At 42.3% G+C, this 18,548-nt stretch overlaps 1 protein-coding gene across 7 annotated transcripts in view; it reads left to right on the forward strand.

Moving 5' to 3' along the window:
- Positions 1 to 18,548, forward strand: part of ZBTB46 (zinc finger and BTB domain containing 46) — a 50,751-nt gene that overhangs the window by 18,432 nt on the left and 13,771 nt on the right. For 6 of the 7 annotated variants that reach the window (XM_051802874.1, XM_051802871.1, XM_051802869.1 and 3 more), the window contains 2 exons: positions 11,919 to 12,200; positions 18,106 to 18,278. In XM_051802874.1, coding sequence (XP_051658834.1) covers positions 11,919 to 12,200; positions 18,106 to 18,278 — 455 coding nt within the window. The remainder of the gene's footprint in view (positions 1 to 11,918; positions 12,201 to 18,105; positions 18,279 to 18,548) is intronic. The other variant, XM_051802876.1, reaches the window with a different exon arrangement.

Here is an 18,548-nt window from a genome sequence, read left to right on the forward strand (position 1 = left end):
GGAAGCTGAGTGATGGTGGTTGGGGGAAGATGTCAATATTCCTCTAGTGCTGGTAAAACAAAAGTTAAAAATGAATGGCAACACTTCTCTCTGTCCAAAATGAACAGGCACAGGGGCTGCTGCTCCAAGAGCAGTGTGTGCCAAGGGTCCATGAGGAACAAGGAGGGTGTGTGGAGGCTGAGCTCTTGTGGGTTCACCATGTTGGCCATCTGGAGAGATGAGTGGAAGTGAAGTTCTCCTTCCTGCCCTGCTGGAAAGGGAGCTTTATCTGTGCTGTGGGGCCTAAAATTGTGGGATGGGTGCATGTGGGCTTAGCAGCAGGGATTCTCTGCGAGCCCTGTGTGTCTTGGGTCAAATTGTCTTGTCTCTGGGGGATTTTTTGGTATAATTTCAAAGGATTTGAGATGCAAATGTTCAGTTTCAGTTAACCTTGGACACTTTGCCAGCAGCCTCTCGTGTGCTTGTGTGGTGGATGTGTGGTTTGGGTGAAATCAGTTGGTCACTGAGGTGAGACTGCAGCTCTTTCAGTGTGAAGTGAGAGCACTCCTGCTCCCCCAAACCAGCCCTGTCTGGGGCCCTGCAAGCAGCAGAGTGTTCTGGTCTCACGTGATTATTTCCCACATCCAGCAGGTGGAAGCAACTTTCCTGCAAGCTGCTCCATCTCCCAAGTTGCCAAGCTACGGGGTTTAGCTTGGTTTGAGTTTTGGTGCCCCAGGCTCTTCCGACTCTCCTGTTAGAATTCAGCAGTAGTGTAGGGGTGTTGCAAACTTGACTCCTAAACATGAAGAATAATTGATTTTCTTGTGTGCAAATGGATAATGACACAGTGCAGACACTTCTAACAAATAATTGGGATGTGTTTAACTTTCAGTGTGAAGTTGTCTTTGATTTAGTCGTGTCAGGTTTCCTTCTTTAAAACACACTTCATAGTCTAGGGCTCTTTTTCACCTCATTTATTTAGAAGTGTCCCATTGTTCACAGCTAAGATGAAAAGCTACTCATTTGCTGAGGAAATGGGTGTTGAATGTTCTTTCTTAAGTAACTAAGAGGAAAGAAAGTTACCTAGAACTCTTTGTTCTTTGAGTCTCTTTCACTTTTCTGATCTAATCGGTTATTTTAAGATGCTGGTTGCTAAGGCTGAAAACCCTCGTTGTGGGATAATTTGGGTACCATTTGTGAATGCCTCTGTGCTGGAGGACTAACACAGACCTGACAATGCAAAAGTTGATTCAGGATGATCCAGCTTCAAAGTTGAGTCTTCCCAAAATTGAGCAAGGTACTCATTTGGTCTTGGTTGCAAACAGCATTGCATTTCAGCAACATTTTGGAAGGGGAATCTTGCAAGTAACCACTGCATCACCCTTTGATTATTTGGGGCAGTATACTTCACAGACTGAAAATGCTGCTCCTGCTCCTGTATTACACAGGATTACTTCATTCCAGTTGTATTACAAAGAAGCACATTGCAGTCATTGAAACTGCTTTTCAAATAACTCACAGCTCATTCACACTCAGCAGTGGTGCTTCTTTCAGTGGGAAACATGTTCTTATCAATGCAGGCAGGTGTACTAAAGTGTCTCAGATATTTAAGCAGACTGTATTTAATTACTAATCAATGAGGTCTGAAAAAGACAAAGATTTTTTTTTAAATTGAAAGGGTAAAAAAATTCCTTGTGAATCACTTGATTCTTTCCCAGATGCTGGTGAGTGGGGTGCTCCTGAGAGTCTTTGAATTTTACAGCATTACAGATTAAAATAAAAAGGAGTGCCTGGAGTAATCGTATTAATGGTAATCAAACATCAAGGAAATAGCAAGAGATTGTTCATATCTGCCATGAAGAGTCTTCTTCATCCAAGAAAGGATGATCAAATAGGATTTGCAAAAGAATGCAAACGAAGTTGAGGTGCTGGATTGAGACTGTGACTCAGCTCACAGTTTCCCAGGGTGGTGTCAGTCAAGCACAAAGCTTGATGAGGACCATCTTTTCATGCTAATTTCAGTTTATTAGTTTGGATTGTCTGTTTAGAATCAAACACACAGGATTTTCTCTTTCTTATCCTGTTTGGGTTGTTCAGGATGTCAGCCTGTCATTCCTTGTATGAAACATTCATATATATGTTTTCCTCACCAACCCACATAGCAAAATGTTGCTGGATTTGCTTCTTCATGTAATGGAAAACTCTGTCATTTGGAGGATGTCTTTTGAAGAATTTATTGATGGCTTTATTAATGTGTTAGTTCAAGCATAGTAATTATGATTCAGGAATTTTATTTCTGAGGAAATACTCCCACGCATCTTCTGATTGTTTGCACCCAAAAGCTGCAAGTGGATTTCTGTGTGCCAGTTGACTGTGAAATGAAGCTAATTATTTTAAAACCAGAAAAGTCCTTTTTAAAGACTCTGCACTTTGGGAACTCTTTGCCTTCCTTTGGTTACATGCAGTGGAATTTCTGTATTCTGTAAGAGGAGCTGCAGGACTTGATTAAGCCCAGAGTAGTGACCTCTGTGAGAAGGACAGGCAGGACTGCACTGTATCCTCCTGACTTTGCAGAGTTCACAGTCCCTTTAACATTTTCCCTCTCAAAATCTTTAATTATGCACAAGTTTCCTCCCTCCTGGTGAGGAGACGTTGGAGTTCCTCATTTTCCAGTGACACACATGTGATGGCAGTGCCTGCTGCAGGGAGCTGTGCTGGCAGCTCCCCGGGAAGCCTGGAGGCAGCTGCTGTCGTCAGCCTTTCCCCATCCCTTTTCCTGTCTTGGTTTCTAGAGAGCAAATTATGATTACAGGAGCTGTTGGTGAGCACAGATGCTTAACAGTTGGATCATATAGTGAGCTTACATTGCAGAAGGCTTCAGAGGAAGGCAAGAAAGCCCATTCTAGATGAACTCTCAACAGTTTTGTGCAGGTGAGGTCTCTGGACCTGTCTGAGTGCAGGCAGGTGAATGATTTTATTCTTGAAAAAAAGTCTTTTTCTAATCAAGGTACCAAGGCTTCCTGTAACTCTGTCCCTCTGTCGATGCAGATCTTTCCTAGATTCATATTTTCAAATTATTATTAGTAATTCCATTGAAAATTCCATTGTTTCTGTTGCGATATTTGGCAGACATATCAGTCCAAGTAGAAGAATACAGATTTTGCAAAATGAGAAAAGGGGGGGAAAAAATGAGTGTGGCATTTGTACTCAGGATCTAGGTGTTCAAGGAACTCTTAAAGATTTTTGTTCTGTTTTATGAGACAAAAACAAATGTATTGAAGGAGGTGTTAAGGAAACTCTTGGAAGCATGTGGTGTTGAAATGATCCATGCAGTGTGGGAGCCAGAAAACTCCCTGGGACAGAATACAGTCAGTTGTTCTCTCTTTAAATGGACTTGGCTTTGAAGAGATGCAGTGTCCAATCCACCTACCGTGGTCTGAGTCCTGGTTGCAGTATGAAAACTTGGGGCAGGGGTTGAAGTGTTTGTCACAGCCGTGACTGAAAACTGGAATGGTTAAAATTTCAGTTGTCAGATAAATATCTGATGTCCTAAACTGACACAGACTCGAAATTTTAATGGTTTCCTACCGTTAGTTTGTTACTTAGATCATAACTCAACATATTCTGTGATTCTTTCATGCCTCATTTTGGAAATAGCACTTTTTAAGGAGGATAGGCATTTTGGATCAAAGCATTCAGCTTATTGGAAAGGTGTTGGGAGTATTTTTAAGGGTAGGTAATAGTAAAGTTCAAATTGCCTGCCACTTGGAAAATTAAGTTCATTACTGCATTTTCCCCCCTTCTTTTAATGAAGTTGCATTTATGGTGCAAGGTATTAAAATTTCCTTTGCTACACGAGGGTTTTAATGATGTTTTTCTTGGGGAGATACTTCAGTGCCATAAGCAGTGGTGGTCAGCAATGCCAGCCTTGCTTTCTCAGCCAGACCTGGAGGGGTTACAGCTTTGTGCTTTAATGCCACCCCCTGAATTCTTTCTTAGCCCGAAATCGGCTTAGCCTGCATTCCTTGGGCTTATGGAGCTGCCCAGGTTTCTGGACCCTCCTCAGAACTCTTGGTGTGCACGAAGCGCCAGTGCACTGTGTGGAGGTGGCTGTGAGCTACATCAAAATGCAAAACCAAGCAAAAAAAACCCCACCCCAAGCCCCACTGACCTCTCTGACCATATGGTGAATTATGCAGAGGGTGCTCAGTGAATAATTCAGGTTCTCTGTATCACCACAGTTACAGGGGAAAGAAATTATTAGGATACAATCTATGTGGGAGTGACTTTGGAGTTTCTGTTATTGAAGGGTTAGGTCAGGTTATTTTCAAGTTTGGAAACTAAAATCATCCCTTTAAACCCAGACACTCACTCCCTGGCTACACCCTGGCTTTAAAATGGTTCCACCCTAAACCAGCTTTAGCTCAAAGCTCAGTGTCTGTTTCCTTTCCCCACCCTACATTCCTTTTTCCCCAGGCTCCCAAACCCTCCTCCTCCTCTTCCTCCTCCCCGCGGTAGCAGCCCTGATTCTGCTAATCTGCTTTAAATCCAGAGATCAGAGGCATTTTCCCTCTCTTGAGTGCCCTTCTCACTGTTTTATTTGTTCCTTGTGCCAAGGTTACACTGGGCTCATGTTTAGAGATCTCAACTTTTCAAAAACAATTTCCCTCCCCTTTTTTTTTTGTTTCTTTACTGAAATTACAAGTGAGAAATCAAGAAACTTTCAGTATTTTAACATAAATCCTACTCCTACTTTGCAATCAGCACTGTTCAGGACTTTAACTTCCCTATTTGCAGTGTTTGTGCATTAAAACATGGTAGGAGTTAATTCTTTAGATACAGTGATAGGAATCAATCCCAAACTTTGCTGTACTGGTCTCAGATTGATTTATTTTATATTTCTTTTTTTTTTTTTAACATTTCTTACAGGCACTTGTTTCAAAGGATAAATATTTGTTCTGAGGGTTTTTAGAATTTATAACTCAGCATTGTCATATCATGAGTGTTCATATTTAATTGTTTTGTTTCTGTCCCTTCATGTTTGTGTGTGTTCCTGTGCTGATGAGCAGCAAGAGGTTCTCTGTGTCCAAGGAGCACAGGGAATAGTGTCAGTCCTTTAACTGCTTGAGTTATGAGACTTGGAAAAAGATGTTAAGCTTGCAGTCCACCTTAGTATTTTTAAAGTGATAGTCTTAAGTTACTGTACAATTCTCTGCGTATTTTAGGGAAACAAACGTGGCTTAAGGTATTTCTACACTGCCCAGTCATTCCTGCTCCTTCAAAGACACTTTATTATTCCATTTTAGAATACATTCAGAAAGAGTAAACTCACCCAGTTTAACCATTTCTCTCTTTTTTTTTTTTTTTTTTTGGATTTGGGAGTTCTGTTTTATCTTGGTTTAGGGAGATAAGTAGCTGAACAGGTTTTCTCTGTAGCCTCACAAACAGTTGAGTTGGGGTCATTAACAGGCAGTGGGGGAGCAGCAAAAAGCAGCAGGATTGGGGCAGGAGATCCTTTTGCTAACACAGACCGTGGAAAAGTATCTGCAGAACTTGTTTCAATGATAGAAAAACAAATATTATGGTTAGTGTTTTGAGGAAGACAAAGATGGTGATACACTTGTGCTTTTGGAATACACTGCAGAAGTAGCAACATAGAACCAGGTGGTATTTGTGTAGAACAAGCCTGATTTATTTTAGCAATGTTATTGTAGAGGTGTTGAGGAGAATGTTTCTGTTGGCAAAACACAGATAGGGAACATCCTGTGGCTGTAGGCTTGAAAATTATATTGAAACCTCTGTGCTCCTCCTGAGCCTTCCAGAAACAGGAACAGCATTGGAAATTGAGAGTTTCATACAGGATGGGCTTTTTCAGAACCCAAATCCTGACAGTCCCAGATCACCCTGCTTTGAGTCATGATGGAGAAACTCTAGTAGAACTCAAGTCAGGAAGAAGAGCCTGAAGGAGACTGTGTTTTTGGTTCCATAAGGATTCACTTAAGATATCTTGCAGTCTTTAACATAAAGGCAGTTTTTAACAATCATATATGTTGTGGTTAAATGTCTGTATTTGCTTGATAGTTTCCTGCACTAGGAAATTGGAACTTATTTTGAGTGCTGTGCACATTTATTATATCCACATGTCTACTGTTTTGTTTGTAAAACAGTGCAAATCAAACCCAATATAACTCATGGCATCACTTTCCCGTGTGAATATTGCAATGAGTGAGAACACTGAGGTTTAACAAACAGTAAGTTGTGAAACACTTTTGAGGGACTTCTGTTAGAAAGGAGGAGGTATCTGAAACACAAACTTCAAGGATATTTTTAGCAACTGGTAAAAGATAGTCATTTTTCTGCCAGCCTGTGTGCTCTTTTTTTCTTTTTTTTAGTCACAAGAAAAAAATCACTATGAAATGAAAGCTTTTTCTTTTCTTTTTTTTTTTCCTGAGAGTTTAAAAATTAATTGTCTTTTGTACAGAAGGAGATCGAGCCAAATCTTTCTAAACTTACACAAGAAACATCATCCATGGAATTCTAGATGAAATCTGCTGTCGGGCAGATGCTTGACACAAGTAGGTAGAGAGGTAGAAGAACCTCAGAAAATTAAGTTTTTGATTTCACCTAAGTTTTTTCCAAAAGAGTTTGGCTCGGGTCACAATTTGACTGCATCCTTGAAACAAAAGCTGAGTTTAAGTGGCTCCCACTTTCCTTTGGTGCTTAATTGCACCCCCACGCCCTCCTGCAGTTGTTCCGGTGAAAATGTCTGTGCACCCATGTAGAGAACCAGATTGAGGAACTGATCTGGGTTTAAAAATAGCTTTTTTTTTAATAAATCAGTTTATTTTTAACATATTAGTTCCTGTCTCAAGTTTACTTCACAGCTACACTTGTGGTCTTGGTACCACTGAAGGAGTAGCAGGGGAGGATGCAGGAATTTGGAGTGGGAGAAGTTGCTGATGTTGGAACCTCTTCCTGTCGTCCTTTCCACTTGTCGTGTTGTAAACAGAAAAAAATTACATTTGCCATCACACTAAAAATTATCCAGCTGTGTCCAGGAGATCCTAAACATCTGCCCCAGAAAGTGGGATGCCTGCATCCATGACAGGCTGCTTCCAGGGCCGATGCTGTTGACTTTGTTCACTAAGTGGTGGGATGTTGTGAACCCTCGGCAAGTTGTTGGATGGCACCAGGCTGGGAGGGATGATTTGCTGGAAGCCAGCAGTGCCAGGCACAGCATGAATTCCACCAAGGCAAGTGAGAAGTCCTGTGTGTGGGACAGAAAACCCCCGTGCAGCAGTTTGGGTTGGCAACCAAGGGGAGAGAAAACAGCTTTGCTTTTTGGTGAGTAAGGAGCTGAAGAGGGGCCTGTGTGCCCTTGCAGCGGTGAAATCTGGCTGCCTGCCTTAGGAAGAGCATCTGGAGGACAGGATCCAGTTTGGGGATCTCCAGGCCAAGAAGATTGCTGAAGTTTGCCAGGGTGGTGGAGAAAGACAGAAACTGAGTTAAAGCTCTGTAAATGATGAGTGGGGGACAGTTGCCCTCCTTTGAAGGACTGCCCTGCTCGTGGCTGGCTCCCCCCTCGCTGCCAGGGCGTCACCTCCATCGCGAGACCTCGGCATCCCTCGTTCAACCGAGGGATGAACATCACTGCTTTGTGTTCCTGCCAAACAGAACTGGGCTTTGAAGAGATGACAGACTCCTTGGATCTCCTCTTACCTCGAGACTCTAAGGAAACAAGCAGTACTGCAGAAGACTGACCTGGCAAAGCGTTGCCTTTAGTTCTTAGGGGAAAAAGCTTGTTTCTGCTTTGAATTTTCCAGCAGCAGATGTAACTTTGTGTGGTTTTCCTTCACACCTTTCTCTGTTCTCATGGGTTTAGTCCTCCAGCTACAGATTTCTAGATGTTCAGCTGTCTGCATGAGAGATGAAAAGAGGAAAAAATTATTAGAAAAAAAAGAATTATGAAAGAGAATAATAGCGCTGGGAGTCTGGGAAACCCCACTGGGGGTTTACTGAGAAGGTTAAAACACAGTACAAACAAGAAATAAATGGTGTGAGAGAAGCAGACACTGAGCAGGTAGTTTGGTAACAGATGAGTTTAAGCTGTAATGAGGAAAAATGACAGAAGCAGCGAGAAGAAATACAAGGAAAAAATCGTTTTCTATTTTAAAGTAATTAATTAGGGTAGTCAAATGGAGTCTTTAAAATAGAGAAACTTTTCCTTGCTGTTTCTGGGGTGGCATGTGTGCTTTGCTCAGTTGTTGGAGTAGGTTTAATGCCTTTTTACTGTCAGTTTCCCCCTAGATCTCGGAAAATAAATTATCACATTATCATATAATTTGGGTACTTTTAGTAGCTTCCATCACTTTTATATGTGCCACAGCCCTCTCCAAGGGGCTGTCAGGTGTCTGTAGTGCTTGATTTTTTTGACTAGTGCCAGCTTGGTTTTCCCATAGCTGGGTTTGTGTGACAGGAGCTCGGTTTACGGGACTTTCAGGGCTTTTGCAGGAACCTCCTTGGGTGTGTTGGGAATATTGTACTGCTCCTGCTGTCCTGGTGTGAGGTTTGGTATGGATCTGTTAAAGCCTGCCTGGTCAGCGTGGTTGGGAAGCGTGTTTCGAGATCAGCTGGGATGTGTGACCTCTGTGAGAAGGTGCTCACAGTCAGGCCCCCTGTACCCCTGTTACATGAGGCTTTCATGTGTAAGAACTTTACCAGTTAAATGTTGCTTTCAGAGTTTCAGGGCTGCGTGGGAATACTGTTGCCAGAATTGTCAAAAAATAGACCCTGTGTTTTATACTAAACCCCAATAATAAAATATTCTTTCGAGTCACCAACTAAGAAAGCTTTTCTAAAGCTTCTGTGTTTGGAAAGCGGGCTGGTGTAATAGAATAACTGCGAAATAATGATTCGCTAAAGAGACTAATGAGCTCAGTTCTCCGAGCAGGATTAATCCCGTGTTTAGCTCGGGATTTCCTGCACACGGAGCCCGGATCTCTGCAGTCACAGGGGCTGTCCCAGCGCTGTGAAAAATGAGATGTGGAGGGCTTGGATGGAGCTCTCGGGCGGCCGCGGGACCCGTGGCAGTGAATAATTGCAGAATAGGAGCTCATTGACTAAAGCCTGGTTTACGTGGGGCTGGAGCTGTAGTAAACAGTTTAGATTACTGGGAAGTGACGGATGCTTTCGATTCATATAATTCTTTGGCTAAATCTTTTTAAAAGGAGCTGCATTCTAGAGAAAAGAGAAGTGGTTTTGGAGGCGCCGTGGAGAGGAACTTGGTGCATTTTTTTGGGTTTTGGTGTGCCGGGAGTATTTTAGTACTTGTGTGACTAAGTGGATATTTATTTTGCCTTAATGTGTATTTGATTATATTACATCAGCTATAAATACTGGAAGCTCTGAAGCATCTATTTCACTGTCTGTCTCTAATCTTGGCTTTTGAGGAACATTTAATGTCTTGTTGTGGTTACAATTAATCTGCGTGTGTTTTAGCAATTAGTGTTTATGTGCAGCAGTGGATTCTGGCAACTGTCAATCAGCAGCTGTAACAGGCTCTGAGAAAGGATGGCAGAAAACACAAGGTGCTTTCCTGCCTACCTGGTTATTTGGGAACACAGTTTTGTGGACCAACACCCTCTCTGGCCCAAATTATGTGCTGTGATTCCCCGTGTAGGCAGTGAGGAGCAGAGGAGTGGTGGTATTACCATGGTTTTGATGTGCTGAAGCTCTCTGTTACCTTCTCAGTTTAATGGGCTAAAGTTTAATTTACTTTCTTCACCACCTTTTCCAACAGCTGCTGGTTCTTAATGTCTTGTAATTTCCCTTTATGTGGACGTGCTGGTTTGTTTTAAAAAAACCTTAATTATCATCTAGAATAATATCTATCCCTGTGAGCCATTAACGGAGGGGTGACAAAATACATAAAAATTCGAAGCATTTGAATTCTTCTTGGCTAAGATTTAATAAAACTGATAATATGATACTGTACAAGCAAAACACAGATGGAGGGGGAAAAATGGTTTGTTTTAAACAGAGAGCATCTCTGATAGTTCACATTTATGAACTACCTACTGTGTTGGTAGCCCCCAGTCGTGAGTATTCCCTACATCTCCGGGGTATGGGAGCACTCTGCCTATGATTGCTTTTTCCTTATTATTTGCTTTGAGGCTGTTTGTTTTTTGCAAGAAGTGGAAAAACTTAAGAGTAAGAGGTATTGGCAGAACAGTGCAGCTTAGTAAAGCCGATGTGGACATGTTGTGGAATCTGACATGCCCTGGGCTGGGACTGGGAAGTCCACTGGCTGCTCCTGGCTCCATGGGCTGGACACCTCGAGCAAGTCACTGAGCCTTTCTCTGGCAGCCACCACCTGTAAAATGGAGATAAAAATAATGATATTCCTTCAGCTGTTTTCCAGGCTGCAGGAGGTGGGCACGGTACCAGTGTCCTCATTAGCATTTTTTAATAAGGCTCTGCAGATTAATGCCTTGCCCTGGATTGAAGTTGTGGAAGCTGAGTGCTGGTGTGTCACACTCTGCCTCCTCCCCTCTCCTGGGCTCTGCTGCCCTGAAACCTGGGCAGGAGTAAGTTTATTGCAGTGGTGTGTGTGGACAGCACCTGAATTCCTTGCCCTGAGGAGCGCAGGGTGGGTCTGTGTATTGATTTTGTACGTGTTGTCCCACTGCTTTGAGCTGTAATAGTTCCCTCTTGCTTTAAGTAGATTTAAATCTGTTTTAAACGAGGAGGCAATAAAATGTTCAGGATCTGCAAAACAGCTTCCTTTTCCATCCGATTGCTCATTTTCTGTGCCTTCTCTTTGGATTTGGATTTTTTTCCCCTCTACATCTTGATAGGAGAAATGCTACAAAGGCATAAGTTTAGGAGGCTTCGGCTCCCTTTGCCAGGTGCTCAGCTGGGTTTTGAGTGTGTCAGCTGTGTTTGCTGCTGCAGATTGTGGAGTAGGTAATTGCAGTTTGGTTTATGCACTTTATAAATGGGCTAACAGCCCTTTTTGTACATCATTTTTGTTGTTTTGTGTGAAGAATAGAGAGGAGTCTTTGCATAAAAATACATAAATTATTTAAGATTATGAGAGAGTCAAAGTTCAAACGAAAGAGAATCTTCAGTTAGACCTCCCAAGAAATACAAAAATAAACTGTGCTTTAACAGGGAGGAATTTACCTTATCATAGCTTTTTTGGTTTTGTTTGGGTTCAATAATCGATATTTTATTAATAATTCATTACATTTTCATACAGTTTCTTTGTAGCTACCTGTTGTTGTAAAGTGGCTGATGTGTATCTTTTGGGGTTTTTTAACTGTATCACTTCTGTATAAAACCCACTCTCTGATAGGTGCTGGGAACCACTGATTGCTGTGTATTTTCTAGATAAGTGACCCCAAGGGATTTATACTACTTAGCAGCCCACTATTAGAGGCTGTCTATTACTGGATTTTTCTAAACCTTCATCACGGGGAAGAAATGAAAGAATGAAAATTTGAACTGCCGGAGTAAAATTATGAAGAAAACAGAGCTTAAACCTTTGAATGTAATTTCACTACTAGCAGACTACCTTGAAATCTTAATTTTATCCAAGTATTGGTTGTGAAGGAGGCAACACCTCTGTCCCTCCCTCTGCCCTGCCTTCAGAGTGTGTGGTGCTGTGGTTAAGCCCATTTGGTGGGGCAGGTGGGCACGGGCTGGAAAAACAGAACTCCCAGATTTGGAGGGAAGCACTTCTCATTGAGCCTTTGAGTGGCCAGGTCTTGGGGACTTTGGGAGAAGAGGGATGAGAAACAGCACTCTCATGTGAAAAACAAAGCCAAAATAAGTGTTGCTCCATTCCTGGTCCTGTTGTTTGTATCCCTGGCGGGGCAGGCGCGTGGTCCCGCAGCCGCGTGTTTCCCGTGTCTCTGACAGTCCCTTCCATCCCGCAGGTGCTGATGTGACAGGGACAGAGCCCAGCAGCTCTGACAGCAGGGGGGAGCGGCCGGACCCCTACTCCAACGTGGAGGAAGCTCTCCTGGGCGGGGAATCCAGCTACATCCACCAGCCCCTGACTCCAGAGAAGGAGGACGCGCTCCAGGCCGCCACGGTCGCCAACCTGCGCGCGGCTCTCATGAGTAAGAACAGTTTGCTGTCCCTGAAGGCCGACATGCTGGGCGAGGACAGCTCCCTGCTCTTCGAGTACCTACCCAAAGGCACCCACTCGCTCTCTCGTAAGTTGGTGTTCTTATATTTTTATTTCGTTTAAGGGAAATCTTTAGTGAGAAGGAAACACAGGTCACCGCCTCGTTTCTTACTGCCGATATGTTTGTGTCCAATTTCTTTTTTTCTGTAAAATTTGGAAACCTGTGTGTGATGTTGATCCATGGAAGAAAATACTCAGTCTGTAGGGGTTGTCCTCAAATTTCTATTTCACTGCTTTGCAAAGTGGTACTTTGCAAACAAAATACAAAATATTTGTGGTAAAGGAGTAGCTCCAAAGGTTTCAAATCCAAACTTGATCGATGTCGAACAGCTTTACTGTTGCTCCTGTGTCTGTGGAAACAGTTGGGGTGTTGCAGATTGCATGTTCTTTATTTTGAGCAGTTTAATTTTGGACCTGTAAGTAATGAGCAGCGATTGATTGTTTTGTTATACGTGCACATGGAAATGAATGTTTTTCTACTGGTGATCTGTTGGAGACAGCTGATGTGAACCATTAGGTGTGGAGAGCTGATTTTTCAACATGTTTTCTTCATTGCAGATTGATTCTCTAGTGCATAAAGAGAGAGAAATGATTAGCGCTGTATTTTAATAAATCCCTCAGAAGGTGGGGATGTCATTTGTGACACTGAATAGAGCAAGCAGCAGCTTTGTGAGGACTACATGTAAATTTCCACGAGAAAATGTTTGTTTTCATCTGTGCTGAGAAAACTGACCAGTTAAAAAGAACGAGAAGTTCACTTAATATATCCATTATTCTGTTTTCCTTCAGTTTCCTCAATGGCAAAAGATAAATAACTTTAATGGTCACAGAATCAGAGAATGAATCAAAGAATCACAGAGTAGTTTGGGGTGGGACCTTGAAGACCATCTTATTCCACCCCCCCTGCCATGAGCAGGCACACCTTCCACTTGACCAGGTTGCTCCAGGCTCTGTCCAAGTGGCCAACTGGTCACTGGAGTTGTAGGACAAGGTAGTGGCAGACTTAGTGTCTCCTTTCACTTCTCATGTCTAAACAGTGGTATTATTTTTTTAAAAAAATGTTTCTAAAGAAACTCAAGTTTCTGTACCTTGTTTTGCAGCTCAAGTGTTTGTGGGGGATGGCCGGTGCCGCATTCTGGTTTCTCTCGCAGTAACTCACTGAATGATCTCCAGTTAAATCAGATTTAGATGGTTCAGGCCGCGCTCCAGGGTTGGAAATCCCTCCATGGCAATGGAATAGCACAGATTCTGCCTCAGTTCAGTGGCTGGGTTTGCGTGCAGGGAGCAGGGTGCCCTCAGCTGGCACCGGGACAGGGCGAGCCTGGATCGATGGTGACCGCGGGTGATTGATGCACCGCGGGTTCCGATCCGTGACTCGTGACAGGTGGAATCAGCACTTTCATCTTCTGTCATGATAAACTGGAGTAATGATGGGGCTGCCCTCTATCCATCATCCTTCTCTTGGTTGGAGGATTTTAGGTTTTACTTAAAAATTGAAGCACCACTTGGCATAAAGACAAATGAGTACAAGGCAGTCATAAATCCAGGCTGGGAATTAGAGATTGCCCAACCAGCTGAGAAGTGAAATTTGGGGACAGTCATGGTGTAGGCAGAAGACCTACTAAAATAAACTAAAATAAAGCTGGATACATTAGAAAAGGGGGTGGTTGATAGCTCACTGAGGGGTACCATGGCTCAGGAGGTCCTTCCAGCATGTATTTGAGGTCCCTGCTCTCCAGTCTTCTCACTATTACTTGAATTTCACTCAGCTGAGCTTCAGTTGTCTTGTCTTTATGGAAGCAAAGTGAAATGCCCACGTCAAAAAGAAGGCTGCCTGCTTGATCTGTAGCTCTCACACCAGTCGGGGATGTCACTGTGGCCTGGTAAGAAGATTTTTACAGAAGCAGGGAGTTAAGGGATGTATTTTTCTTTCATCTTATTCAGATTCACAGGTATCAATTTATTTTAATCACTTGAAAAAGATCTTCTGATAAACGATTCACTTTTAAGTGGTCATTACTGAATACAATAGGGCATCAAGTTTAATGAGAATTTTCGGTGTATAAAATGACAGTGAGGTGAGTGGTAAGAAGATTGTGGAGATCTAAAAGCACAGTCTAGGCTGGTGCTGGCTTTGTAGACATTTCTGACGTTTTTTTCTTCAAAAACAATTTGAGGATGTTGAGTCATTTTAAGTCCTGGGTTATATTAAAAAAAAAAAAAGTAAAGGAGGGAGGAGTAGGCCAGAACACAGTGAAAAAGATTGTATTTAACAAAACAACCAAACCCAGCAGTTTTCATCTATCTAACAACCAAACCCAGCAGTTTTCATCTATCTGATATGAAAAAGAAATGCACTAATTTGGAGGATTATAAGTGATCAGTCTCTCCTGACTTTGAAAACTGTGAAGTGTTTTTTAATCTTGGCTGCTGTCACTGGATGTCTTCTTGTTCTCTTATGAAGCACTGCAGTACATAACTGGCTCAAGGAGCAGCATCCAGGTTTATTTTACTTTTCTGGAGGAAAAAAGACTTAATGGAGGTGGACAGATGCAAAGAGGATAATAAATATGTTTAAAACTTGGACAAACCATTTCTAAAGGGGATATTACTCTCCAAGCCACTGCATACATTAAAAGGTTTTATTTGTTCTTCTGCATACTTCATGCTGTTGCAAAAGTTAGAGGATACCCCAGGGTTTTCATTTTACCCCGTGTTCTTTTTTCCTGATTCACTGTACATGTAATGATCACATGAGGTATGAAGCTATTTGACATTCTTCTCGTGGAAAATGAAGCGCACGACGCGTGTGGGGGGCTGTTGTATCACTGTTAACCAGTTCAAACTAATTTAAAATCAGTAGGAAAAATTTAAATACCTTGCCATTTCGGTGGCACAGTTGCCAGATAACCTGCAGCTGAAGGGCTCTGCGAGTTTGACGTTCATGATGTGCGATCAAGACTGACATTGTTCATATGCTTGTCAGAAATCTGGAACATGCAGGTTTTGCAGGGAAAAAAGTACATGTGAGTTACTCATGGGTAGCACCGACATCACCTGGGGAACTGCTGGCTATTGAACCTGCATGGCTTGCTGCTGGGGGGGTCATTCAGATGAGGCGTCGTGAGAAATTCAGTTTTCCTGGTCTTTTACGTGTTTTCTTGGTCTGTCTGTAAAAGCAGGTGGTTGTTCTGTGATTTCTGACCTCAGCGGAGCGTTTCTGGGGAGGTCCTTGGGTTTAATAACGTGTGTTTTATTCCGTTTACGAGCCTGAACTTTGGTAGCATTGTTCCACACGGTTACGTCACGTGGCCAGAAGTCTCAAAGGCTTTAGTCGAACGTTTTGAGCTGGTTTTTTACCAAGTATAATCAAGAGAACGGGAATTTTAACATTCATTAGAAAATGAGGTGGTTAGTTCACATCCTTGTTTTCTTATTAAGAAAAAAAAAAAAAAAAGAGAGAATTTTAAGACCGTGGGATGACTGGCTCCCTTAAAGGGCAACTTCCACGTTTCAGAATAGCACATTGCATGCTTTTTTATATGTCTAAGTTTGGCTTTTCCTGTTTACCCTGTTGCAACTGAAACTGTTTATAGAAGCAATTCCTATGAAGCTTCCAGTCCAAGTGATTACATGGTACACAGAGCCCTTTTCTTTTGGGCAAACCAACTAATAGGTTATTTTTAGTTAGTGGTTCATTGGAGCCAATAATTTATTCTTGCACTGGATGTTAGGGAACACATTTTGCACAGTGGTCAACTTTTCCCAAGAGGAAGTTAAAGGTATTCAGTTTGGCGTGGAATTTTTGTACATGGTAAACAAACATTTGGGGGAGAATGGATACAATTTTAAATGAGATATAATAACTTTGCCTTTCACTTTTCCACAATAATTTGCTGTCTAGCTGTCAGAGAATGCTGCATTCATATAAATACTGCTAACCCCCTGCTTCATCCTCTGTATGGAGGAAAATGCTTTTGATTTCTGATTTAGGAAGTTAAAATACTTTTGATTAAAATTCATTTCTGCACAAATTTAGGAGGGAAAAGGGTTTCTCACAGCACTAGTCATAATGGGGCAAAACATAAATCCAGGTGCTGTCTGGGTTCTTGTGTACAAAGTGTGGGTCACTGATGTGAGTTTCTTTTCTTGTGTTACTTGTTGAAACCAAATAAATATTAATTATTGTTTGAAAACTCATCTTTGTACTTTATTGTGTTGTACGTCTTTGTGGCTCAGTTGGATGATAGTGTATTGTTTCTCTGTGCTCTATTTCACTGCTCGCTCATGAGCTTTAACTTTTGCTTTAAGAAGTGCAGAGTTTCTTGGGAGCCTGTGGAACTCTGGAGAGGTGCTAAAAAAGAATTAATCAAGCCAGGCCCCACTGGCTTATCTTTACTGTATGCTGAAGTACCATTAGTTAAAGGAAGTGCAAGCCAGAGATGCCTCTGGGGCAGTTTGAATCAGTTTGGGATGTTCAGGGAGGAAAAAAAAAAAGGAATGTGTGGCTGTCTAAGCAGGAATTCTGCTGTGGACTTGGAGAGCTGGATTCCTGCTAACGGTTTCTAACAAAAAATACTGGTGAATTCCTGATTTTTCTGATTTTTTTTCCTATCTTCAATTTATGAGACCTTAGCATTTTGTTGTCCTACCCTTAAATTACGACAGCAACACATGAGCACCACCGGAGTGAAACTCTGGAGCGTTGTTATCCCAGCTGGATAGAGTTAACTAAGTTGTGACAGATTTCAGTCTGGGATCAAAGCGGAGGAAGGTAAATCAAACATCCAGCTTGTGGCACAAGAGCAGAATTTCCTTTGATAGCTGATAAAAAACAGTAAGGTTTGGGATTGTTCACGTTTCTTGGTGTGGTTTCACTCGAGTGCTTTGTTGTCACCCAGATCACAGCGCTTTGTATTCAGACACAGTGTAAACTGTGACTTGTTATTTGTAGCTGCATTGGAGAGTGTGGTTTTTTTTGTATCCCTGAAGGTTTCAATCAGACTCTTTGGTACTGGAAATGGAAAAGCCTTTAGGCCATAGAGTGCTTTAAATATGAATTTGTTTATTTTATGCCGTATTTGCTTCTGGTTTTGCCTCCTTGCTTTTCAAAAAGAACCACCGGCTCAATATGTCATTCCAATATTCATTCAAGGCGTGTGCTAAAGTTTGTTTAACAGTTTATAATGTACACTGATTTTGATGACACAGTCTTTATTTGTATTTAGCTTTGTCATTGATTTTCAAGACAGTTTCTGGAATATTGTTTTCCACTTGGTTGTTGCTACAGTGCAGGCGAGAGGGTGCAACTCTGCTTGGGCCGGACACAGCGTGATTTCCTTTTGAACTAAGGGAGATTTTTAAACTGTAATGACTGTTAGGTGTAATTGAAGAGTTTTGTACAAATATTTGAACTTCCATGCTTGCTAACTGTAGAATGACAGGAATCCTTTTTCCCATCTTTTGTAAAGCACTTTGAGATCAAGGACTGACAGCCCAATATTAAATAAACCACCACGGACAGATCTTGAAATCTGAACCTTTGACATAAACTTTCAAGTTAGCGGAATGAAGTCTGTGTGTACGTTCCTTAAAGGTGGAAATGTATGTGTTTGGAATGGTGCTTCTCCAAGAGAAATGTGATTGCTCTGGATATCTGTGCTGCACTGTGCTTCTCTCTCCCGACGGACTCTGTAGTGACCGTGCCGTGCGATGTAACTCCAGCACATGCGTTTGGGTGGGGAGGCTGGTTTTAAAAAAAACAAGGAACCAACCAGAAAGACCTAAAGCCTGGCATCCCTGTCCTGCTGCATTCCCTCCCACTGACAGAAGATGAGCTGCGAGTGCTGGGGCGCTGCCTTTGCGAGGCCGTTTTTAAAGCCACCAGCTGGTGCTCGTTCACGTGGGTGAGACTCGTTTCCTGTGTTCCCCAGGGCCTGGCACCAACTCGAATCCTTCAAGGGGCGAATGTGATGGCAAAGTGGAAGCACCATCTCCCCCGCTGCCTTCAGCACACCTTGCCACTCAGAGCCCCCCCGGGATCTGCTCTTCTGGTGAATTGTCACCAGAAACCGTGATAAAAGGAGAGGTGCCTTCCTCAACCCAGGTAAGATCGAGGGGGGAAGCGCAAAGAAATTGAAATGCAAAGGTGTCTGTTTGATCAAATCCTCCTCAGTTAGGAGTTTGAAAGGCCTAATACCTTCTACTTTAGTCTGTTAGTTTTTTTTAAAAGGAATATAGGTTATTTTAAAACTAGAAGTCTGTTGAGGTCAGGGCTAGTGCTGTCCCAGTTTTAACCTTTTTCCCTTACCTGAACAAAATTTCCATTCAAAAACCTCTGGGTTTTTTTTAGATATACCTGCCCTTTTTGTTGTAA

The sequence above is a fragment of the Manacus candei genome, unplaced genomic scaffold, assembly GCF_025592945.1.
Source record: "Manacus candei isolate 608988 ecotype Guabito, Panama unplaced genomic scaffold, ASM2559294v1 h1tg000057l, whole genome shotgun sequence".
Classification (NCBI taxonomy): domain Eukaryota; kingdom Metazoa; phylum Chordata; class Aves; order Passeriformes; family Pipridae; genus Manacus; species Manacus candei.